The sequence below is a fragment of the Embiotoca jacksoni genome, unplaced genomic scaffold (genome assembly GCF_022577435.1).
Source record: "Embiotoca jacksoni isolate LCO1_2020_lvr unplaced genomic scaffold, fEmbJac1.0.p SCAF_24, whole genome shotgun sequence".
In the NCBI taxonomy this organism is placed as follows: Eukaryota; Metazoa; Chordata; class Actinopteri; family Embiotocidae; genus Embiotoca; species Embiotoca jacksoni.
In genome coordinates this window covers 3,564,720-3,589,660 of record NW_027185375.1, presented here as the reverse complement: position 1 = coordinate 3,589,660, position 24,941 = coordinate 3,564,720, and the positions used below count along the sequence as shown (strand labels likewise).

General features: G+C 38.5%; 3 protein-coding genes across 9 annotated transcripts in view; 1 reads left to right on the top strand and 2 right to left on the bottom strand.

The window, feature by feature from the left end:
• The window catches only part of sorcs2 (sortilin-related VPS10 domain containing receptor 2), a 333,105-nt gene extending 329,883 nt beyond the window's left edge, over window positions 1-3,222 (top strand). For 5 of the 7 annotated variants that reach the window (XM_069159112.1, XM_069159110.1, XM_069159109.1 and 2 more), the window contains one exon: window positions 1,023-3,222. In XM_069159112.1, the coding sequence (XP_069015213.1) occupies window positions 1,023-1,087 (65 nt within the window). In that variant the 3' untranslated portion in view covers window positions 1,088-3,222. The remainder of the gene's footprint in view (window positions 1-1,022) is intronic. The other 2 variants (XM_069159111.1, XM_069159107.1) reach the window with 1 other exon arrangement.
• LOC138204017 (secretory phospholipase A2 receptor-like) lies at window positions 3,208-5,826 on the bottom strand. Its single transcript, XM_069159119.1, has 5 exons — window positions 5,751-5,826; window positions 5,258-5,626; window positions 4,812-5,165; window positions 4,368-4,456; window positions 3,208-4,179 (listed from the first exon to the last, which is right to left on the bottom strand). Exons 1-5 carry the CDS (start codon window positions 5,788-5,790, stop codon window positions 4,048-4,050), a joined length of 984 nt encoding a protein of 327 aa, XP_069015220.1. The 5' UTR covers window positions 5,791-5,826; the 3' UTR covers window positions 3,208-4,047.
• A 14,499-nt stretch (window positions 5,827-20,325) lies between these two features.
• LOC138204011 (secretory phospholipase A2 receptor-like) lies at window positions 20,326-23,313 on the bottom strand. Its single transcript, XM_069159105.1, has 5 exons — window positions 23,238-23,313; window positions 22,745-23,113; window positions 22,299-22,652; window positions 21,855-21,943; window positions 20,326-21,666 (listed from the first exon to the last, which is right to left on the bottom strand). Exons 1-5 carry the CDS (start codon window positions 23,275-23,277, stop codon window positions 21,535-21,537), a joined length of 984 nt encoding a protein of 327 aa, XP_069015206.1. The 5' UTR covers window positions 23,278-23,313; the 3' UTR covers window positions 20,326-21,534.
• Window positions 23,314-24,941: the final 1,628 nt, after the last annotated feature.

Below are 24,941 nucleotides of genomic sequence, written 5' to 3'. Positions count from 1 at the left end.
TACATTAATGTGCCATAATGCTGTATGAAAGGTAGGGAATGCAGCATCATGTCGACTTATGGGACTTATGCTTGCACTTGTAGATCCAGCTTCCATGTTAAAGAATTTAAATCATACATAAGAAGCTCGTGAGTGTCTGAAATGTATCAGAGTTTATGGTACAATGCTTAACATACGATATAATACGATGGCTATGCTTATTGATGGTGATGAAATGCTGTGGGATCAGCAATGTAGTGGAAGATTAAGACATGAATAATGATTTCATGAATGAACACTGTCTTAATGTAGCTACACATTGTTAAAGTAATGTCATTGTGAGAAAACAAAATCCCTTTGAAGTCAAAAGTCAGGCTGGTTTTGTGTCATTATGCCGAGAACAGAGTTACTCGTTTATCTACCACTACATTGCTGAGCGTGACCAACATTTTAAACATGCGAGGGGCGATCAAAAGTCTTCTCGACTTTCTCTCATGGGCATGAACAGAGCGCAGCACCGTGTTGTGTCCTGAGCATGGGGTAGCTATAACCTTGTGATTTCACAATGGACCTGAAACTTGACAACAATTCTGAGTCAAACTTGGGAAATCGCTCCCTTCTTGTGCAACAGGAGCAGTCTGTGAACTTTCTGTTTGCCCCTCATAAGAATTATTGTCAACTTTGCATGGATATTAAGTGATAACAAGGTACCCTGTGGAGGTTTTGATTACAAGTTGTGCTTTGGAGCAATGTTTAGATGAGCAGATTTGAACTCAATTTGTCAATTATTAATACAAAAATGATATAAAAATACAAAAGCGCAAGTGTTTTTCACAAAAATAAATGGGGCTCCAAATAATGAAGGTGTCATGTTGAACGAGGAGGATCCATTCAGGGTTAATTTATTAGGCCACAAAGATACATGTATTTTGTTGAGAAAACTCCACAGAGAACCCTGGAACACCGATGAACTTGTCATGATTTGACTTCTTATCCTTCATTTGCTTTTCTCTATCCTGTTTTTTCTTCCCTTATGTTGCCAGGCAACCACTCGGGTGTGGTCCTGAGCATCAACTCTAGAGAACTACACAGTTACCTGACCAGCTGATGGCTGCCACGGCAGCACTGATGATCTAGCCCAGCCAAGGCGAGCCGGCTAACGAGCACAGGGACTCCACTCTGCCTTCCTCCTCCTCCTCTCTCCTTCTTCCTCCTCCTCCTCCTCCTATTCCTCCTCCTCCTCCTCCTCTTTGGACACTTCACCTCCACTCCATGGCCTCTTCAACCCTTCTGCTTCAGCATTTTTTTCTTTTTTTGGCAGAAGTTGACACTCAGTCCCACTCAGACTCTTCTTGCTTGGGGGTGGGAGACACTTTGATTTACCTATGGTTGTATTTTACATCATTGTAAGCCCCTTTTCCCCTCTTCACTCTTCACACCAGCTGTGGACACCCAGCGAGGATCAAAGCCTTTATGTTTTATCTGTGTTTAAAAAAAAAAAAAAAAAAAAAAAAAAAAATTGTGGATACCTTGTCTGTCACTTAACACACTTGAACTCAGCAAACATGACTCACTGCACTGGTTTCTAGTGACATTCACAGTCAGACAGAGTTGATCCATGTAAGCCTGTAGCGATTGAAAGGTAGCTGCAGCCAAAGACTGCTGTGCTAAGATGATTTCTGAGCACAAAAGGTATGGTGCACTAAGGTAGTGAAGTCAAATTAAAGAACAATATATTTTTATTCTCCCCCCATGTTGTTTGCTTTGTTTTTCCCCACAGTGACCACTCTACTACTCTCTCTTCAAAGGCAATAATACTCTCAATAGAATGTTGGATATGGTAAACCCTTGTGAATTTGCATATGATGAGTGTGTACACATGTAAACACAAGAGGGCAGTGTTGCACTTTCTTCAATTCCACTCACGGGTTCTTGGAGAACTCAGTTTCTGTATACACACAGCTTGGTTCATGATTTCCCTGTATTCCTGTTTAAAGATCACACATCTACAGAAGTTTGGTGTGAGGTGTTCAAATCAGTTCCACCTCTGTCTGTCCCATGGTGCCTAAAACAGCAGATGTAGATCTGCTCAGTGACATTACCTGTTGTCGAGTCTCATTATTTCTAGAATCAGTACGGCCCTTTCTCCTCCTCCTTCTCCTCACACTTTCCAGGTCCATTCCCCTGGAGACAAAGGTTGCCGTCATGGAGGGAAGGTGTAGTTGATATATTTTACTGTATCAGCCTATATTAGGCGTAGCCCCCGGTGGAATCATGTCTCCTTTAAGGTTTGGTTTGTTGTATGTAAATGTGTAAATATGAACAGTGATCTCCACTTTGTAAATATTCCCTTTGACATGTGTGTGACTGTTTTACACTACTACCAAAATACATGCCTTTTTTTTTCTCTCTTTTTTCTGGAGTGACCCATCACTGAATTTCTTTTTTATTTGAAAAAAAGTTTCACTGTTTCCAGTTTCCACAGCTTCATTGCCTGCTTCACAAGTATCCATTTTCGATATTTTCAGTGTAATCTCACTGATAGGAATTTTTCACGAACCTCATTGTTAACTGGAAAATATTTCATTGTCTTATAAAGAACTCACAGCGACACAGTGATGACTATGTATATGGATATTTTTGATACACCTGTCAGTTTTTTCCCAGTATGTGTAAACACTGGTTAGTGTTTCTGTTGCCTTTTTGCTGAAGTCTTTTTGTTCGTTTGATTGCACTAATGATGTAAGCAGTTGCTGTCGCCATGCGCTGCGTGGCAACTGAACAAGTCTACAGACTCTGAATCAGAAGGTCTTTGGGTGAAAGGCCTTCACAGACTACCAATGCTACCATCGCCGCCAACATCACCCTTTGGTTCATCATGTATTTAATACATCAGATTGTATTCACTCATTCTGGTTTCCCCCTTAATTCATCTTTTGTACATATTCTGCTCATGTTCAGCTTGTTCTTAGTTTTCTAGTGATGTGTCGTCATTGTATCAGTGCCCCCTTTAACAGAGGGGGAAGTGGGGATAATGATATTCCAATGTAATAGTCACGGAGTTTCACGGATGATGGCACTGACGGTGTAACTTTGACCACACTGTTTTTCTTCGATTCTTTTCTTCTCTCTGCTGGTTTGTTTGATCTCTTGATTTTGCTGTTAAAAACAATTGTGTGTCCTCTTCAGGAAGCGTACACCACTCAACCTGCATCCTGGAATAAATCACTCCCATAACTTGTATGTCTGTTTGTTTTACATATTTTCAACTCAATCAAAAGTCTCAACTGGTACTACGTACAGTAGAAAGGTTACAATCTGAGCGTCGTGCTTTTTTTTTTTTTTTTTTACATCTGTTTATTAATATTTCAGTTAACAGACCAACAGTAAATACTGCATATGCCAGATATTACTAGAACACTACCAAATTCAATTCAATTATATTAATACATTTGATTTACCATATAGATTGGTCCCAATACAATTTACAAGCACAAACAAGAAAAAAAAATCAACCGAATTGAAATATCAATATAAAAAAAGCCTTTGCCTACATGTAAGCTTCGTCAAACAGACATGTTTAAAGTTGATTCTTGATGCAGTTTGATCTCATGAAGAATTTTTTGTAGACGTGTTGCCAGTGTTTTAGCTAATATTTTAAAGTCCATCCAAGGGAGAGGGGGTCTTTATGTTTTGACATTGAAGTCAGATATTTGGGAGCTGTGAGACTTCGGTCGACTCCATTACAAGCCGCTCCATGAAGTCATATTCTGCATATTTTACCTAAATAATCAATAAAACAAACAAAGGTTAACTAAAAAAGACCTCTGCCAAGCCACGTTTCTGTTATATGCAAATGTGCAATCCCAACCTCTGTATTATTATTTTATAATTATTATTATTATTACCATGTTATGGTCTGATAGGATACATAATCACACAGAAACCACATTCATCATGATCATTCATCAAATTTCAGAGATTAGTGTTGTTTTGTTTCAACCACTCTGTAAAGTTACAAAATCAATATTTGGCTGTCAGATAAGTCAGTAAATTTAGGTGGAAATTTCAGAGCTCAGTCTTCTGTCTTCTATTCTTCTGCGAACGTGTTCTCTCCTTGCGGAAGACTTCTCCATCAGGCTGTTCTCTCCACTTCAGGGTGACTCCACTCACTCCTTTCTCCTCCAGTTTGACCTGGAGCTGAGACATAAATGGTAACTACTGGGAAACATCCCCTGAATTAAGTTGTTTTTAAATGTATTTATTTTAAAAACCCAGAGGACATATATATATATATATCCAGATTTATTTATTTTTTTGCTAAAACTTGACAAAGTGCACAATTAAAACATTGAAACAGTGTCTAAGGATGGATTTAGGAGACATGCCTTTTTCAGGAGGTCTGCTTTCACAGCAGGGTCATTCAGATCCACAGAGTCCTCGGGCTTCAGCATCAGCTTCACTACCTTTCTCTCCACTATTGACAGACAAAGAATGACAGCTTGTTGGTGATTTTATCTTAAATAAAGCTTTGAGATCTGGAAAGAATATCTGTTCCCCCACATTCGGTATATGTTCTTCTATGGGTGAATATGTGCTATTCCTGTTGCTCTATTTTCTTTGTCTCTGACACCATCAAAATCAATTCATTCACAGTTTCATCATCACTGTAGTTCAAACATCATACATGTAATTCTGTCAGACAAACATCTGAGTCTAATCGACAAAGTTTTATTACTAAAACTTCAATAAATATTGTCCTTTTGAAGCCTCAGTTATTCTAAAGTTTGTAGTATTTATTTTCTTCCACTGATGGACAGTAAAGCACTCACCACGAGAAGGATCGCCGTAGCAGACAAATGGTAGTCTAGTTTCACAAAACTTTAAGCTCCACTGTCCATAATCCTGCAAAACTGCAACTCCACATGTGACCGTTGAGGGAAATGGTCTTGTAGCCGTGCGCCAGTTTGTAAAACCGTAGCCACTCCCATCAGACCAGTGAACAGAGGAACTGCTGAATAAACCAATCCATGTCCAAGTCGTACCACTGAGTGTTTGGGCTTTTTGTTGCTCTGTATCGTTCCTCACATTGGCCAGGTCTATGAAGTTCTCCCTGCAGTACCTCTGAGCATTGGACCAGGTCATGCTTGTTTCCACAAAAACAAATTCAGGATCCAGCTGTGTTCCTGCAGTTTTGGCAAAAATTATTTCAATGTTGACCTAGCTAATTTTTAAACAATCCTTAATAGAGAAGAATATTGCTTTGCTGAGAACTTACCTTTATAACAGATGAATGGATGAGTACTAGAGCAGTGATAACCCTGCCATGATTGACGATATATCATAACGCAATCGAATTTGAAATTCAGATGTGAAATAGTGGGTTGCCAGTTCCTATATTGAGCCCCGGTCCCGTTGAACCCATCTGACCACTTCCAGTCAATCTCACTGTACAGACCGATCCAGACCTCAGAGTTGTGACCAGCAGATGAAACTGTGTTGATAAGTTGGTTCATTTCGTCATTGTTTTCAATGGTGGCCAGGTCTGTGTGTTTCTGTCTGCAGTAGGTCTGAGCTTCAGTCCAGGTCATTTCATCAGCAACAAAGTGGTACTGCTGGAGAAGGCAGGTGGAGAGCTGGAGCCACCCTGTGACCAAAAATTATAAATGAACATATTTGTGGCTCTAGAAACGAACAGGTCATTTTGCATCCAGTACTCAAATATGACACAATAATAAGCACCGCAAAAGATGAACAAATAATTCACTGACCTGAGAAATACAACACACCCAGCAAGGACCTCTCCATCATGCTGCTGCTCTTTGGACTGTCAATGAAAGTTCTGCCTTTATTATATGAATACAAAAAAAAAATCTGTAAATTCATTGGTCTGTTGGTCACTTCATGCAAAAATGTTGCAGGAACTGACTTCATGTAAATCTTAAGACCCAGCATCCCTGTGTCTCTGAATGTCCTGAGTGCTCGTTAATGACTGCTTGTGTATCCCTGAGGATTACTGGTGTCCAGGAATTATAATAAGGAGTGATCATATTTCTGTTTTGATACAGTTGAACTTCACTACCAACTACTGGGTTTTAAAATATATTACTTTTGTCTAGAAAGCCATCTCTCACTGTTACTGAAAGGTAATTTTTTTACTAAAATAAAACGTAAGGGATTCTTCCTTGACCCGTGCTACATCCTTCCACCAAGTTTCATAAATAGACGGGTAGTTTTCCTGTTATCCCCCTGACAGAAACACACACAGGTAAACAAACCACACTGAAAACATAACATCCTTTGCTGCAGTATTAGATATTAAAGATTCAGACTTGTAAATCTAAAAGAAGCATCATTTTAAATGCTTAATTAATTATGCTTAATTAAAAAGCATTTCATTAATTTGTATCTACATGGACAAGAAAAAAGGCAATAAACAATAAAAACAATAAATGAATCAAAAAAATGTTAGAATTAAATCAATCCATATATACAAAGACTAAATTCTTAATTACTTTGAAAATGTGTACTTTAATGGGCAGAAAAAGAAGGATTCCAAACAAGTGTTTACATAATCAACAAACAAGTCAGAATTAAAAACTGATATTTAGAAAAAAAAGACAATAAAGTTGATGCATTTAACTTTTTAAAAGATATGGTGTCTCATTGTGTGATAGTGCTCTATTGTAATAAGACTTAAACATCACAAATATCAAATAATTCACTGACCTGAGATACAAGAACACCAGCAACATCCTCTGCATCATGATGCTGCTCTGTGGACTCAATGGATGCATATTTCATTGGTGTTTTCATGCAAATCTTGGGAAATTCATCCAGCCTTCTGGTGACAATCAACCATCAGTAATAAATGGGAAATAACCACGCTGTTTTTCTTCCTCTTTCTGTGGAATTTATGGCTTTATGAAAACTTTGCTTTCAATGAACAAGTGACAATTCCTTGTGTGTGTGTGTGTGTGTGTGTGCGTGTGTGTGTGTGTGTGTGTGTGTGTGTGTTGCATTGTGGTGTTAACGTTTTTCCTTTTCAATAGTTAAAGAAAAACAGAGTCTGAACAATAATGTAATGAACACCAAGCTGATTGAACCAGAAGAGCTCTCCACTCCACTACACAACTCCTCCATATTTTCTTTGACAAAGACATCTATGAGGTCATCGCCCACCAGAAAGACCTCATTGTGAGTTCATTGGACGGAGCATCAAAACAAATGCCTCTGAAATCATGTCATTCATTGAAATGAAGCTGATCATGAGCATAATTAAAATAATTGCGGTGGAAAACACTCAAGAGGTGCAAATATTAATCCAGGATGCTCTACTCTCAAGATGAGTGGTGACTGAGTTGATGATCGCCTGCTGAAAATTAGTTCTTGAGATTCATTTTATTGTATTAAGTATCACACTGTAAAAGTCAAATACATTTTAATTTAGGAACAAGCAATTCACTGCTGTCAAACCAGGACAGCAAATCTGCTGACCGGTCCTCAGAGTGTTGGTGTAGTGTTTATTCAAAAGCATGAAACTTTGAAAAGTAATGAAAATAAATATTACAAATTATGAATTACAAAGACATATCAGTGTGGATGAAACACTATAATATTATACAAGTGTTGAAATGAAGAAAACACATTAACCAATTGGTTGGCACAAACATATCAGCACTCAGAGGTGCTTAAGAGTGCTCTTGAGTGTGCATAGATTTTGTTCTTACCTAAGAAAATGTCTCAAGTAAGAAAACATTGGTGAATGCCAGGATCTTCATTAAAAACTGCATAAGTGGGGTTTAAGAAGTAACGTATTTTTAAGAACGGTTGGTAAATGAGGCCCATTGTTCATTAAAATGGCAAAACAGCTAAAAGTCTGCAGCAGCATCTACCTAGGAAATGGGAGTTTAAGCTCTTTGTGTAACTGGTGTGTCTGGCTTTGTGTATGACCTCGTGACAGGGAAGTCTACATTTGATGGTGCAAGTTAGACTCCAGTCAAAGGGCTAGGTGCAAATATTGTTTAGCAGCGTTTCAGACCCACCGAAAAACCCCATTTTTACATTGTCGGGTTTGATAAATAATCTAAAAGACCTTGGGCCTGAAGAAGTTTGGGTACCACTAGAAAAAAAACACTTAATGGGTTATTGATTGGAAGACGATCAAGAGCTCCTACAGTGAGGAAGAGGTAGCCATGACTGTTTTTGTGATGGATAATTTGACACATAACACAAATAATGTGCGGCAAGCAAGGCAACATCTTTTTTCAGATGGGTTCAGTTTTTGGAGATTTTGCACCATGAGTAAAAGCATGAATCAATCAAATTGTGTGGAGGCCAATGGAGGTCACATCACAATTCCTAAAGATTCCTAAAGTGAAATGGTTGAACTCGTGAATTCAACCCATAATGATGAACGACTGTATATCAGTTATCTTCTTTGTTTTGTTTCCCACATTTTCTTCTCCTTTCGTTTGAACTTTGAACTTTTATCTAATGGATCTATATACTGTATTTAAATAGGGGAAAATCTCATTACTATAGTCCTAACATTAATTATTCAATATTTCAAACATCGTATAGCTTTAATGGAACTCCTTGCTACAGTAACAGTCACAATGAATGGATCTCTGTCCGGAAGCTGTTGAAAGTTCTGTTTGACACCAGAAAACAGAAAGTCCATTCACTTCTGCTGCACTGTGTTGAGCTGCAGGAAGAACCCTCTCTCTGATTAAGTCAAACCAAATGCATGTGAAAATACCACCAGCGATACCTGAGATGTTGTTCATGATAATATGGAGATGATGTGCAACAGGACTATGACTCTCATTCACTGGGGAGGATATAGAGTTGGATTTCCCTAGATTTACATTCAACCTGACACGATAAGCAGAGTTCCTTCCACGGTATGTGCACATTGACAGTGAGTCCACAGAGCAGCAACATGATGGAGAGGATCTTGCTGGGTGTTTTGTTTCTCTCTGGTCAGTGAATTCTTTGATCAAGTTTAACGACACTTATTAATGTGAAACACTGTTGAAAAAAAGTATTCTATATGTTAAAAAGTATTGAAACAATTCTTCCGCCTTCTCCGTCAGTACCACTTAGTTAACGAACCGATGACTTGGACTGAAGCTCAGACCTACTGCAGACAGAAATACACAGACCTGGCCACCATTGAAAATACTGAAGAAATTAACCAACTTATCAACACGGTTTCATCCTTTGGTCTGAACTCTGAGGTCTGGATCGGTACGGACACTCCTGTGAAATGGATTTGGTCAGACGGGTTCGAATGAAGTGGGGCTGAATACAGGAACTGGTCATCCACGGAAATGGAAATTTACTCAGGTAACTTGTACTGTACCAACATGGGAAATGATGGAGGATGGTCGGATGATAACTGCCAAAACAAATTTCTCTTTATTTGCTAGAGAGGTATGAATACAGCGAGGATTATTTCCACCATTCAAATTCATTATTTAGAAATTCACTGTGTGAATCCAAGACTTCTCATTTGTACTCGTATTACAGGAATGCAGTTGAATCCTGAATTTGTTCTTGTGTATCAAACAATGACTCGGTTGGATGCTCAGAGGTACTGCAGGGAGAACTTCACAGACATGGCCACTGTGAGGAACGACACCGAGAACCAAGAGGTCCAGAACCTGGTGCCAAATTTAAAATGGGCATGAACTGGCTTGTCCAAACACTTTCGTGATAACTGGTCTGATAAAAGTGGCCTCTCGTATACCACCTGGGGCTTTATTTCAAAAAGGGTCGCGTCCACATCAGTCCTATGTGGTGTTGCAGCGTTGCAGAATTTAGGAAAATGGAACGTATTTCCCTGTGGTACAAACTTTCCATTTGTCTGCGACAACACCCTTCAACCTAGTCAGTTACTGACCTACTGTAAAAAAGAAGGAATACTCTCTTCTGTTAGAACATAACTCGAGCAGTTACAGTCAGTTATAGGATATAACACAGTCAGCTGACCTTGGCCCAGTTCTGATGAGTATTTCCATTCTATTTTCACTTCTATTTTGCCACATTTCAGAGGCAATAATATGACATTATATTGATATCAATAGATAATATTATTCACATGAAAGTTGAAGATGTGTTATTATAGGTTAAGATATATACCTGATAAGACTTTATGGATCGCAGAGGGAAAATCAACAGCTGTAGGTTACTGAAATCAGCTAACATTTACGTGCTATACACATTAATGTGTCAACAATTGTGATCTAAAAGTAAAATGTTGTAGTACTTTTACTTCTGTCTGAGTATTTGTACACTGTGGTGTTGTCTGTCTTCACTGTTGGTATCCCACAGCAAACTCCTGTTTTATCCCTCTCCTTGGTCTTTGACTGAGCAGAAACGGCACCAGTAAAGAGGCAGGTAGTGAAGCTGAGGATAAAACGCGAGGACTCCTCCTGAAAAACTCCAAACTCCACCCCAAGACTTAAACAATTCATAGAGACAGGACAGACGGCATGCACTTCTTACTCTGCCGCTACAGACTTTGACAGCATCTGAAAAATATGTGTTAGGTGTGAAAGAGTACAGCAACAAATTTCTGCAGCCACAGACGACTAAACAAAATAGAATGCAAAGCAGGAACAACAACAGATAAAGAGCTAGTATCATATATCTTACCACACAAGCAAAGCAGACAATTGCACAAAGGCCCAAGACCTCAAGGACCCCAAAAGTCTGGACAACTGGAAGAAAAAAAACCTGAACACATGCTGTAAACTCTAATACAAGAATAGTGTTCCTCATTGCTGTGAGGCGTTTTACTGAAAGTGAATATTTTCCACGATAAAACATTTGCAAAACTGTGCATAATTGTTTTGGCCTACTGAATTCAAATGAAGACATCTGATGAAACCAGAAGACTGTTGAGGCTGTGATGTAATATTGTTTACATGGCTTACTTGATAAAACATTTGAACATTTGCAATATCTGTACTTTAGAGAAGAAACTGAAACTTGTATGTAAGTCTAGTCTGTTTGTTTGCCAAATGAAACTTTTACTCTTACTGGACATGAGATATTTGTGAATTATTTGAATGTGATTTGATTAGACTTCAGCCAGGATTTGTATTTATTTTTATTTTATTATTTTTTATTGATTTTCCTTTTGGTTAATTATTTAACCTTACTTCCATTGTATTGTTTAGATCAGAGGGACATTTAAGATATTTTTAGACATGTCAGCAGTTTGGGTCTAGTCAAAAGGTCCCTACTTCAGATATTCTTCTTTGTTTTCTCTAAACAAACACTTGTTGCAGAAGTTAATCTTGGATTCAAGTTTCAGAGTTGACAATTCTCTGAAGAACTGCACACTTGGTCACCAAATCAAGCTGTTCATTTTTAGATCTGTTCATTTCCCACAGACTTCATTTCATTTTAGTGTGTTCATAATTATAAGTTGTCACTTGTCATCATTGCAGGGATGCTTATGTTATGTGTAGTTCTTAATGTCAGTTGGTATTAACGTTACTGTATCTTTTTTTCCAAGGGGGATCAACTAGGCGGAATCCTTCTTGCTGATTTTCCCTGAAATAGTAAAGTCTTTGAACAGAACCTACTGTAACTGTATAAACATGTTCTATCTGACTGATTTTGCTATTACATCTGTCTATAATGGTCTAAAATACTGTTTCTGTGGAAGATTGTGCTTCCTGAACATTATACTTATTTGCTTTCTACTTGCAATTGTTTAGCACGTGATAACCTGCACAAATCAATTGTACTTATTTCACTCCATGGTTTCCTCAAATAACACTTAAAATAGACGACAGGTTATCAAATATTTACACATATGCGTCTTACTTTTGTATAACATGGATGAAATATTACTGTGCACATACTTTTGGCCATGTCTTGTATTGCTGTTTTTAATACATTTTTCTTGCACCTGCGTGTTGTTCTGGAAAATGAAAACTAGTTCATGAATGAACCAATCAGCAGGGTCGTAGTTCAGAGACCAGCAGAGTGGCGGAGAGGAACATTATTTATGTTTTTTACATGAATAAATAAAATATATATATATATATATATATATATATATTTATACATACGTCAATATTTATATATGTGTGTGTGTGTGTGTGTCACTGTCCAAACCTTGTAATAAAGTCATCATTTTACGACTTCAGATCAGTGAACTTTGAAAGTAACCGTGAGAAAGAGCTGGTGTTGACGTTTCATAGATTTGCCTATACATGAGTAAAGTTAAGCTTTAGTCATGGCTATTATTGTATTTAGTATATAATATTTCTTCTTCACTGGTTTTCTGTGTGTGATTTTGTCACGTCTTTATGAAAAATACATGTTTGGAAACACACCTGCTGTGGATGTGGATGTATTTTCAGGAGAATTATGGCATATTGTAGATGTAGTCTTAATTTTATTTTACAGTGCTGTGTGCAGTTTTAGGCAGTGTTTTAAAAATACGTTGGTTATGTGGAATGTAGTTTGAGGAATGAACCCAAAAAAACAGAAACTGAGCTTTTGAGTGAAAAATATTTATTTCACAGTTTAATGAATTGTAGTACAGTGGATGCACAATGATTTGAGTCCAGGAGTGATGCAGAATACAGGTGAGTCGAAAAGTGGATAAGCAGGCTAGATTCCCTTTGGTGAGTATGGGGCGGTGTAGGTTACGAATTGAGGTGAGTGTCAGTGTGTGTGTGTGTGTGTGTGTGTGTGTGCGCGTGCGTGTGTGTTTATTGTTCAATGCAGACGACTGTGTGAGACAGGCTTGATCTGGAATAATTGAAAGGATGGATGGATAAATCTGCATGGAAGCAGGGAGCTTGAGCCTGACAGTTGAGGTGTTGATTATTTTCTCAATTTCAAAGGGTCCAATGAAGCGAGGGGAGAGTTTTCCAGACTCTGTCCTAAGCGGAATGTCCTTGACTGACAACCAGACTTTTTGACCCGGCTGATAGTTGGGAGTCAGGGTACGTTGGCGGACTGCCAGGTGTTTGTTTTGCACGGATGAGTAGTGAACTGCTGCCCGTATGTCCCTCGTAACCTTCCTACAATGGCGAAGGTGGTGCTGGACCGAGGGAATACTCCAACAGCCAGGGTTTGAAGAGGTGACACAGCAAAGGGCAGATTCCAGTTCCTGATTGAGTCTTTCAGTTTGACTGTTGGTTTGTGGATGAAAGCCAGATGAGAGGCTGACCGTTTAACAGAACAGCCTTCCATACTTGGGAGATCAATTGAGGATTATGGTCAGAAAACATGTCAGAAGGAATACCATAGAGACAGAAAACATTGTGGACCAGATAATCTGCAGTTTCACAAGCATAGAGTCGTTATGCCCTGGCTTTTATTATGATACAGAAAACCTTGTAAGTCAGAGAATGCAAGGGCCTTTGTCACGGTCCAAGAGGAGGTAAATACAACCAGTACAAACCCAATATGTATTGGAATTAAAGAAGAATCACTACAAAAATATCTTCATTCGCATTTTGCCAGCAGCTACTGTGCCCATATGGTGTGCAATCAGGCACAGTATTGAGTTGTCTACGTTTTTGCAAACTACCCGTTGGGTAAAGCAGGTACTTGGTAATGCGATTCGTTTTCAATTAGTTTTCAAGTATCTTCTCCAACAATGGCGTCTAAAGGTATTGGGTCTGTGCTGTGGTGATTGGCTCGGTCCTCCCAGTCAATCGTTTTGCATTACCTGACCACCCCCCTTTACCATTTATGTGTTCTGTAACACTGTTTAAATGAGTTCAACTCAGGGACAAGGAGTGAAACATAAACAACAGCAAAACTCAGAGAAGCCCTTTATATTCCTTCAGTGGAAGGAATAGGGATTTTAAAATGCAAATGTATCATAGCTGTGAACACAGTAAGTAAATTTACACCCACACACAAAACCAGTGACACACCAGAGCTGTCGGCCCATTCAGTGACGTTAGAAAGATATCTGTGTGATATAAAGGTGTACTGAACCTCTGCAGAACAAACTCCACCCTTGCAGATGTAACTCCTTCAATTACCTCTCTTTCCTCTGTACATTAGTTCAAACACAGGCAGGTGAGAATTTCTGCTAACATGTAGTATGAACCAAAGCTTCTATTCACACAGTGTACATATGTATATTTTCCACACAGTTATATTAAAAATGAAAGACAAAACTTTTTTAAACAAGTGGGTTATAGTTACATATTAAGTATGATGACTACAATGCTATGTACTGTAGGTATTAGCAGATATTATAGATATGCACTGAAGTAGAGCTGGGTTTATATTTCAGAGCTCAGTCTTCCTTCTTTTTCTCTCCTTGCGGAAGACTTCTCCATCAAGCTGCTCTCTCCACTTCGGGGTGACTCCACTCACTCCGTTCTCCTGCAGTCTGTCCTGGAGCTGGGAGACACATGACACAATTTGAAACTTTAACATAACTCTTAATCTTTGCAGTTTATTGGAAAACTGTCTTTCATTTCCCCTGTAATCAATGTGTCCTCAAATGCAACCACCTAAAGTCCAGACTTGCCTTTTTTAGGAGGTCTGCTTTCATAGCTCAGTCGTTCAGATCCACGGAGGAGTCCTCCAGCTTCAGTCTCAACTTCACTACCTCCCTCTTTACTGGTGCACAATGGACAAAGAAAAATATACATGCTTGGAATTCCCTCTGTGATATTAAATAGATTAATGTAAATTGAAATGAAATCCAAACATGTTTTGTTATGTTTAACGTCAGTTATTGTTAAGCTAAGCAGTATTTTAACTTTCCACTGAAGATCAGTGAAGCACTCACCCAAGGAGCTGTGACAGACAAAGGGTAATCTTTTTTCACAGGACAGAAACTTCCATTTTCCTGATATCTCCGCTGATGTAAAGCCACATATGACTCTCATCGAGCCAATTAGGTTTGCATCGCTCCCCCAGTTGCTGTAGAAGAAGCTGCTCCAATCAGACCAATAGAAATTTGGATCCCTGTATAAACCAATCCATGATTCGTATCCACTCGTCAGACTCTGGACCTTCTGGTTCTCTGTATCATTCCTCACAGTGGCCAGGTCTATGAAGTTCTCCCTGCAGTACCTCTGAGCACTGTACCAGGTCATTGGTTTTTCCACAACAACAAATTCAGGATCCAGCTGTGTTCCTGCAGTTTTGGCAAAAATTATTTCAATGTTGACATAGCTAATTTTTAGACAATTGTTAATAGAGAAGAAATATTGCTTTGCTGAGAACTTACCATTATAACAGATGAATAGAAGACCAAATGAGCAGTGCAGAGCCTGCCATGATTGACGATATATCATAACGCAATCGAATTTGAAATTCAGATGTGAAATAGTGGGTTGCCAGTTCCTGTATTGAACCCCGGTCCCGTTGAACCCATCTGACCACTTCCAGTCAATCTCACTGTACAGACCGATCCAGACCTCAGAGTTGTGACCAGCAGATGAAACTTTGTTGATAAGTTGGTTCATTTCGTCATTGTTTTCAATGGTGGCCAGGTCTGTGTGTTTCTGTCTGCAGTAGGTCTGAGCTTCAGTCCAGGTCATTTCATCAGCAACAAAGTGGTACTGATGGAGAAGGCAGGTGGAGAGCTGGAGCCACCCTGTGACCAAAATTATAAATGAACATATTTGTGACTCTAGAAATGAACAGGTCATTTTGCCTCCAGTACTCAAATATGACACAATAATAAGCACCGCAAAAGATGAACAAATAATTCACTGACCTGAGAAATACAACACACCCAGCAAGGACCTCTCCATCATGCTGCTGCTCTTTGGACTGTCAATGAAAGTTCTGCCTTTATTATATGAATACAAAAAAATTTGCAAATTCATTGGTCTGTTGGTCACTTCATGCAAAAATGTTGCAGGTTCTGACTTCATGTAAATCTTAAGACCCAGCATCCCTGTGTCTCTGAATGTCCTGAGTGCTCGTTAATGACTGCTTGTGTATCCCTGAGGATTACTGGTGTCCAGGAATTATAATAAGGAGTGATCATATTTCTGTTTTGATACAGTTGAACTTCACTACCAACTAATGGGTTTTAAAATGTATTACTTTTGTCTAGTAAGCCATATCTCACTGTTACTGAAAGGTAATTTTTTTACTAAAATAAAACGTAAGGGATTCTTCCTTGACCCGTGATACATCCTTCCACCAAGTTTCATAAATAGACGGGTAGTTTTCCTGTTATCCTCCTGACAGAAACACACACAGATAAACAAACCACACTGAAAACATAACATCCTTGGCTGAAGAACTAGATATTAAATGATTCAGACTTGTCAATCTAAAAGAAGCATCATTTTATATGTAAGACAAACAAGACATTGCCACAAAGCAGTATGCGTACTCATTTCCAGTTGAGATGAAATGATGAATATATTTTAATTTAGGAACAAGCAATTCACTGCTGTCAAACCTGGACAGCAAATCTGCTGACCGGTCCTCAGAGTGTTGGTGTAGTGTTTATTCAAAAGCATGAAACTTTGAAAAGTAATGAAAATAAATATTACAAATTATGAATTACAAAGACATATCAGTGTGGATGAAATACTATAATATTATACAACTGTTGAAATGAAGAAAACACATTAACCAATTGGTTGGCACAAACATATCAGCACTCAGAGGTGCTTAAGAGTGCTCTTGAGTGTGCATAGATTTTGTTCTTACCTAAGAAAATGTCTCAAGTAAGAAAACATTGGTGAATGCCAGGATCGTCATTAAAATCTGCATAATTGGAGTTTAAGAAGTAATGTATTTTTAAGAACGGTTGGTAAATGAGGCCCATTGTTCATTAAAATGGCAAAACAGCTAAAAGTCTGCAGCAGCATCTACCTAGGAAATGGCAGTTTAAGCTCTTTGTGTAACTGGTGTGTCTGGCTTTGTGTATGACCTCGTGACAGAGAAGTCTACATTTGATGGTGCAACTTAGACTCCAGTCAAAGGGCTAGGTGCAAATATTGTTCAGCAGCGTTTCAGACCCACCGAAAAACCCCATTTTTACATTGTCGGGTTTGATAAATAATCTAAAAGACCTCGGGCCTGAAGAAGTTTGGGTACCACTAGAACAAAAACACTTAATGGGTTATTGATTGGAAGACGATCAAGAGCTCCTACAGTGAGGAAGAGGTAGCCATGACTGTTTTTGTGATGGATAATTTGACACATAACACAAATAATGTGCGGCAAGCAAAGCAACATCTTTTTTCAGATGGGTTCAGTTTTTGGAGATTTTGCACCAGGAGTAAAAGCATGAATCAATCAAATTGTGTGGAGGCCAATGGAGGTCACATCACAATTCCTAAAGATTCCTAAAGTGAAATGGTTGAACTCGTGAATTCAACCCATAATAATGAACGACTGTATATCAGTTATCTTCTTTGTTTTGTTTCCCACATTTTCTTCTCCTTTCGTTTGGACTTTGAACTTGTATCTAATGGATCTATATACTGTATTTAAATAGGGGAAAATCTCATTACTATAGTCCTAACATTAATTATTCAATATTTCAAACATCGTATAGCTTTAATGGAACTCCTTGCTACAGTAACAGTCACAATGAATGGATGTCTCTCCGGAAGTTGTTGAAAGTTCTGTTTGACACCAGAAAACAGAAAGTCCATTCATTTCTGCTGCACTGTGTTGAGCTGCAGGAAGAACTCTCTCTCTGATTAAGTCCAACCAAATGCATGAGCAAATATCACCTGCGATACATGAGATGTTGTTCATGATAATATGAAGATGATGTGCAACAGGACTATGACTCATGAATGAACACTGTCTTAATGTAGCTACACATTGTTAAAGTAATGTCATTGTGAGAAAACAAAATCCCTTTGAAGTCAAAAGTCAGGCTGGTTGTGTGTCATTATGCCTAGAACAGAGTTACTCGTTTATCTACCACTACATTGCTGAGCGTGACCAACATTTTAAACATACGAGGGGCGATCAAAAGGCTTCTCGACTTTCTCTCATGGGCATGAACAGAGCACTGCACCGTGTTGTGTACTGAGCATGGGGTAGCTATAACCTTGTGATTTCACAATGGACCTGAAACTTGACAACAATTCTGAGTCAAACTTGGGAAATCGCTCCCTTCTTGTGCAACAGGAGCAGTCTGTGAACTTTCTGTTTGCCCCTCATAAGAATTATTGTCAACTTTGCATGGATATTAAGTGATAACAAGGTACCCTGTGGAGGTTTTGATCACAAGTCGTGCTTTGGAGCAATGTTTAGATGAGCAGATTTGAACTCAATTTGTCAATTATTAATACAAAAATGATATAAATATACAAAAGCGCAAATGTTTTTCACAAAAATAAATGGTGCTCCAAATAATGAAGGTGTCATGTTGAACGAGGAGGATCCATTCAGGGTTAATTTATTAGGCCACAAAGATACATGTATTTTGTTGAGTAAACTCCACAGAGAACCCTGGAACACCGATGAACTTGTCTTGATTTGACTTCTTATCCTTCATTTGCTTTTCTCTATCCTGTTTTTTCTTCCCTTATGTTGCCAGGCAACCACTCGGGTGTGGTCCTGAGCATCAACTCTAGAGAACTACACAGTTACCTGACCAGCTGATGGCTGCCACGGCAGCACTGATGATCTAGCCCAGCCAAGGCGAGCCGGCTAACGAGCACAGGGACTCCACTCTGCCTTCCTCCTCCTCCTCTCTCCTTCTTCCTCCTCCTCCTCCTCCTATTCCTCCTCCTCCTCCTCCTCCTCTTTGGACACTTCACCTCCACTCCATGGCCTCTTCAACCCTTCTGCTTCAGCATTTTTTTCTTTTTTTGGCAGAAGTTGACACTCAGTCCCACTCAGACTCTTCTTGCTTGGGGGTGGGAGACACTTTGATTTACCTATGGTTGTATTTTACATCATTGTAAGCCCCTTTTCCCCTCTTCACTCTTCACACCAGCTGTGGACACCCAGCGAGGATCAAAGCCTTTATGTTTTATCTGTGTTTAAAAAAAAAAAAAAAAAAAAAAAAAAAATTGTGGATACCTTGTCTGTCACTTAACACACTTGAACTCAGCAAACATGACTCACTGCACTGGTTTCTAGTGACATTCACAGTCAGACAGAGTTGATCCATGTAAGCCTGTAGCGATTGAAAGGTAGCTGCAGCCAAAGACTGCTGTGCTAAGATGATTTCTGAGCACAAAAGGTATGGTGCACTAAGGTAGTGAAGTCAAATTAAAGAACAATATTATTCTCCCCCCATGTTGTTTGCTTTGTTTTTCCCCCACAGTGACCACTCTACTACTCTCTCTTCAAAGGCAATAATACTCTCAATAGAATGTTGGATATGGTAAACCCTTGTGAATTTGCATATGATGAGTGTGTACACATGTAAACACAAGAGGGCAGTGTTGCACTTTCTTCAATTCCACTCACGGGTTCTTGGAGAACTCAGTTTCTGTATACACACAGCTTGGTTCATGATTTCCCTGTATTCCTGTTTAAAGATCACACATCTACAGAAGTTTGGTGTGAGGTGTTCAAATCAGTTCCACCTCTGTCTGTCCCATGGTGCCTAAAACAGCAGATGTAGATCTGCTCAGTGACATTACCTGTTGTCGAGTCTCATTATTTCTAGAATCAGTACGGCCCTTTCTCCTCCTCCTTCTCCTCACACTTTCCAGGTCCATTCCCCTGGAGACAAAGGTTGCCGTCATGGAGGGAAGGTGTAGTTGATATATTTTACTGTATCAGCCTATATTAGGCGTAGCCCCCGGTGGAATCATGTCTCCTTTAAGGTTTGGTTTGTTGTATGTAAATGTGTAAATATGAACAGTGATCTCCACTTTGTAAATATTCCCTTTGACATGTGTGTGACTGTTTTACACTACTACCAAAATACATGCCTTTTTTTTTCTCTCTTTTTTCTGGAGTGACCCATCACTGAATTTCTTTTTTATTTGAAAAAAAGTTTCACTGTTTCCAGTTTCCACAGCTTCATTGCCTGCTTCACAAGTATCCATTTTCGATATTTTCAGTGTAATCTCACTGATAGGAATTTTTCACGAACCTCATTGTTAACTGGAAAATATTTCATTGTCTTATAAAGAACTCACAGCGACACAGTGATGACTATGTATATGGATATTTTTGATACACCTGTCAGTTTTTTCCCAGTATGTGTAAACACTGGTTAGTGTTTCTGTTGCCTTTTTGCTGAAGTCTTTTTGTTCGTTTGATTGCACTAATGATGTAAGCAGTTGCTGTCGCCATGCGCTGCGTGGCAACTGAACAAGTCTACAGACTCTGAATCAGAAGGTCTTTGGGTGAAAGGCCTTCACAGACTACCAATGCTACCATCGCCGCCAACATCACCCTTTGGTTCATCATGTATTTAATACATCAGATTGTATTCACTCATTCTGGTTTCCCCCTTAATTCATCTTTTGTACATATTCTGCTCATGTTCAGCTTGTTCTTAGTTTTCTAGTGATGTGTCGTCATTGTATCAGTGCCCCCTTTAACAGAGGGGGAAGTGGGGATAATGATATTCCAATGTAATAGTCACGGAGTTTCACGGATGATGGCACTGACGGTGTAACTTTGACCACACTGTTTTTCTTCGATTCTTTTCTTCTCTCTGCTGGTTTGTTTGATCTCTTGATTTTGCTGTTAAAAACAATTGTGTGTCCTCTTCAGGAAGCGTACACCACTCAACCTGCATCCTGGAATAAATCACTCCCATAACTTGTATGTCTGTTTGTTTTACATATTTTCAACTCAATCAAAAGTCTCAACTGGTACTACGTACAGTAGAAAGGTTACAATCTGAGCGTCGTGCTTTTTTTTTTTTTTTTTTACATCTGTTTATTAATATTTCAGTTAACAGACCAACAGTAAATACTGCATATGCCAGATATTACTAGAACACTACCAAATTCAATTCAATTATATTAATACATTTGATTTACCATATAGATTGGTCCCAATACAATTTACAAGCACAAACAAGAAAAAAAAATCAACCGAATTGAAATATCAATATAAAAAAAGCCTTTGCCTACATGTAAGCTTCGTCAAACAGACATGTTTAAAGTTGATTCTTGATGCAGTTTGATCTCATGAAGAATTTTTTGTAGACGTGTTGCCAGTGTTTTAGCTAATATTTTAAAGTCCATCCAAGGGAGAGGGGGTCTTTATGTTTTGACATTGAAGTCAGATATTTGGGAGCTGTGAGACTTCGGTCGACTCCATTACAAGCCGCTCCATGAAGTCATATTCTGCATATTTTACCTAAATAATCAATAAAACAAACAAAGGTTAACTAAAAAAGACCTCTGCCAAGCCACGTTTCTGTTATATGCAAATGTGCAATCCCAACCTCTGTATTATTATTTTATAATTATTATTATTATTACCATGTTATGGTCTGATAGGATACATAATCACACAGAAACCACATTCATCATGATCATTCATCAAATTTCAGAGATTAGTGTTGTTTTGTTTCAACCACTCTGTAAAGTTACAAAATCAATATTTGGCTGTCAGATAAGTCAGTAAATTTAGGTGGAAATTTCAGAGCTCAGTCTTCTGTCTTCTATTCTTCTGCGAACGTGTTCTCTCCTTGCGGAAGACTTCTCCATCAGGCTGTTCTCTCCACTTCAGGGTGACTCCACTCACTCCTTTCTCCTCCAGTTTGACCTGGAGCTGAGACATAAATGGTAACTACTGGGAAACATCCCCTGAATTAAGTTGTTTTTAAATGTATTTATTTTAAAAACCCAGAGGACATATATATATATATATCCAGATTTATTTATTTTTTTGCTAAAACTTGACAAAGTGCACAATTAAAACATTGAAACAGTGTCTAAGGATGGATTTAGGAGACATGCCTTTTTCAGGAGGTCTGCTTTCACAGCAGGGTCATTCAGATCCACAGAGTCCTCGGGCTTCAGCATCAGCTTCACTACCTTTCTCTCCACTATTGACAGACAAAGAATGACAGCTTGTTGGTGATTTTATCTTAAATAAAGCTTTGAGATCTGGAAAGAATATCTGTTCCCCCACATTCGGTATATGTTCTTCTATGGGTGAATATGTGCTATTCCTGTTGCTCTATTTTCTTTGTCTCTGACACCATCAAAATCAATTCATTCACAGTTTCATCATCACTGTAGTTCAAACATCATACATGTAATTCTGTCAGACAAACATCTGAGTCTAATCGACAAAGTTTTATTACTAAAACTTCAATAAATATTGTCCTTTTGAAGCCTCAGTTATTCTAAAGTTTGTAGTATTTATTTTCTTCCACTGATGGACAGTAAAGCACTCACCACGAGAAGGATCGCCGTAGCAGACAAATGGTAGTCTAGTTTCACAAAACTTTAAGCTCCACTGTCCATAATCCTGCAAAACTGCAACTCCACATGTGACCGTTGAGGGAAATGGTCTTGTAGCCGTGCGCCAGTTTGTAAAACCGTAGCCACTCCCATCAGACCAGTGAACAGAGGAACTGCTGAATAAACCAATCCATGTCCAAGTCGTACCACTGAGTGTTTGGGCTTTTTGTTGCTCTGTATCGTTCCTCACATTGGCCAGGTCTATGAAGTTCTCCCTGCAGTACCTCTGAGCATTGGACCAGGTCATGCTTGTTTCCACAAAAACAAATTCAGGATCCAGCTGTGTTCCTGCAGTTTTGGCAAAAATTATTTCAATGTTGACCTAGCTAATTTTTAAACAATCCTTAATAGAGAAGAATATTGCTTTGCTGAGAACTTACCTTTATAACAGATGAATGGATGAGTACTAGAGCAGTGATAACCCTGCCATGATTGACGATATATCATAACGCAATCGAATTTGAAATTCAGATGTGAAATAGTGGGTTGCCAGTTCCTATATTGAGCCCCGGTCCCGTTGAACCCATCTGACCACTTCCAGTCAATCTCACTGTACAGACCGATCCAGACCTCAGAGTTGTGACCAGCAGATGAAACTGTGTTGATAAGTTGGTTCATTTCGTCATTGTTTTCAATGGTGGCCAGGTCTGTGTGTTTCTGTCTGCAGTAGGTCTGAGCTTCAGTCCAGGTCATTTCATCAGCAACAAAGTGGTACTGCTGGAGAAGGCAGGTGGAGAGCTGGAGCCACCCTGTGACCAAAAATTATAAATGAACATATTTGTGGCTCTAGAAACGAACAGGTCATTTTGCATCCAGTACTCAAATATGACACAATAATAAGCACCGCAAAAGATGAACAAATAATTCACTGACCTGAGAAATACAACACACCCAGCAAGGACCTCTCCATCATGCTGCTGCTCTTTGGACTGTCAATGAAAGTTCTGCCTTTATTATATGAATACAAAAAAAAAATCTGTAAATTCATTGGTCTGTTGGTCACTTCATGCAAAAATGTTGCAGGAACTGACTTCATGTAAATCTTAAGACCCAGCATCCCTGTGTCTCTGAATGTCCTGAGTGCTCGTTAATGACTGCTTGTGTATCCCTGAGGATTACTGGTGTCCAGGAATTATAATAAGGAGTGATCATATTTCTGTTTTGATACAGTTGAACTTCACTACCAACTACTGGGTTTTAAAATATATTACTTTTGTCTAGCAAGCCATCTCTCACTGTTACTGAAAGGTAATTTTTTTACTAAAATAAAACGTAAGGGATTCTTCCTTGACCCGTGCTACATCCTTCCACCAAGTTTCATAAATAGACGGGTAGTTTTCCTGTTATCCCCCTGACAGAAACACACACAGGTAAACAAACCACACTGAAAACATAACATCCTTTGCTGCAGTATTAGATATTAAAGATTCAGACTTGTAAATCTAAAAGAAGCATCATTTTAAATGCTTAATTAATTATGCTTAATTAAAAAGCATTTCATTAATTTGTATCTACATGGACAAGAAAAAAGGCAATAAACAATAAAAACAATAAATGAATCAAAAAAATGTTAGAATTAAATCAATCCATATATACAAAGACTAAATTCTTAATTACTTTGAAAATGTGTACTTTAATGGGCAGAAAAAGAAGGATTCCAAACAAGTGTTTACATAATCAACAAACAAGTCAGAATTAAAAACTGATATTTAGAAAAAAAAGACAATAAAGTTGATGCATTTAACTTTTTAAAAGATATGGTGTCTCATTGTGTGATAGTGCTCTATTGTAATAAGACTTAAACATCACAAATATCAAATAATTCACTGACCTGAGATACAAGAACACCAGCAACATCCTCTGCATCATGATGCTGCTCTGTGGACTCAATGGATGCATATTTCATTGGTGTTTTCATGCAAATCTTGGGAAATTCATCCAGCCTTCTGGTGACAATCAACCATCAGTAATAAATGGGAAATAACCACGCTGTTTTTCTTCCTCTTTCTGTGGAATTTATGGCTTTATGAAAACTTTGCTTTCAATGAACAAGTGACAATTCCTTGTGTGTGTGTGTGTGTGTGTGTGCGTGTGTGTGTGTGTGTGTGTGTGTGTGTGTTGCATTGTGGTGTTAACGTTTTTCCTTTTCAATAGTTAAAGAAAAACAGAGTCTGAACAATAATGTAATGAACACCAAGCTGATTGAACCAGAAGAGCTCTCCACTCCACTACACAACTCCTCCATATTTTCTTTGACAAAGACATCTATGAGGTCATCGCCCACCAGAAAGACCTCATTGTGAGTTCATTGGACGGAGCATCAAAACAAATGCCTCTGAAATCATGTCATTCATTGAAATGAAGCTGATCATGAGCATAATTAAAATAATTGCGGTGGAAAACACTCAAGAGGTGCAAATATTAATCCAGGATGCTCTACTCTCAAGATGAGTGGTGACTGAGTTGATGATCGCCTGCTGAAAATTAGTTCTTGAGATTCATTTTATTGTATTAAGTATCACACTGTAAAAGTCAAATACATTTTAATTTAGGAACAAGCAATTCACTGCTGTCAAA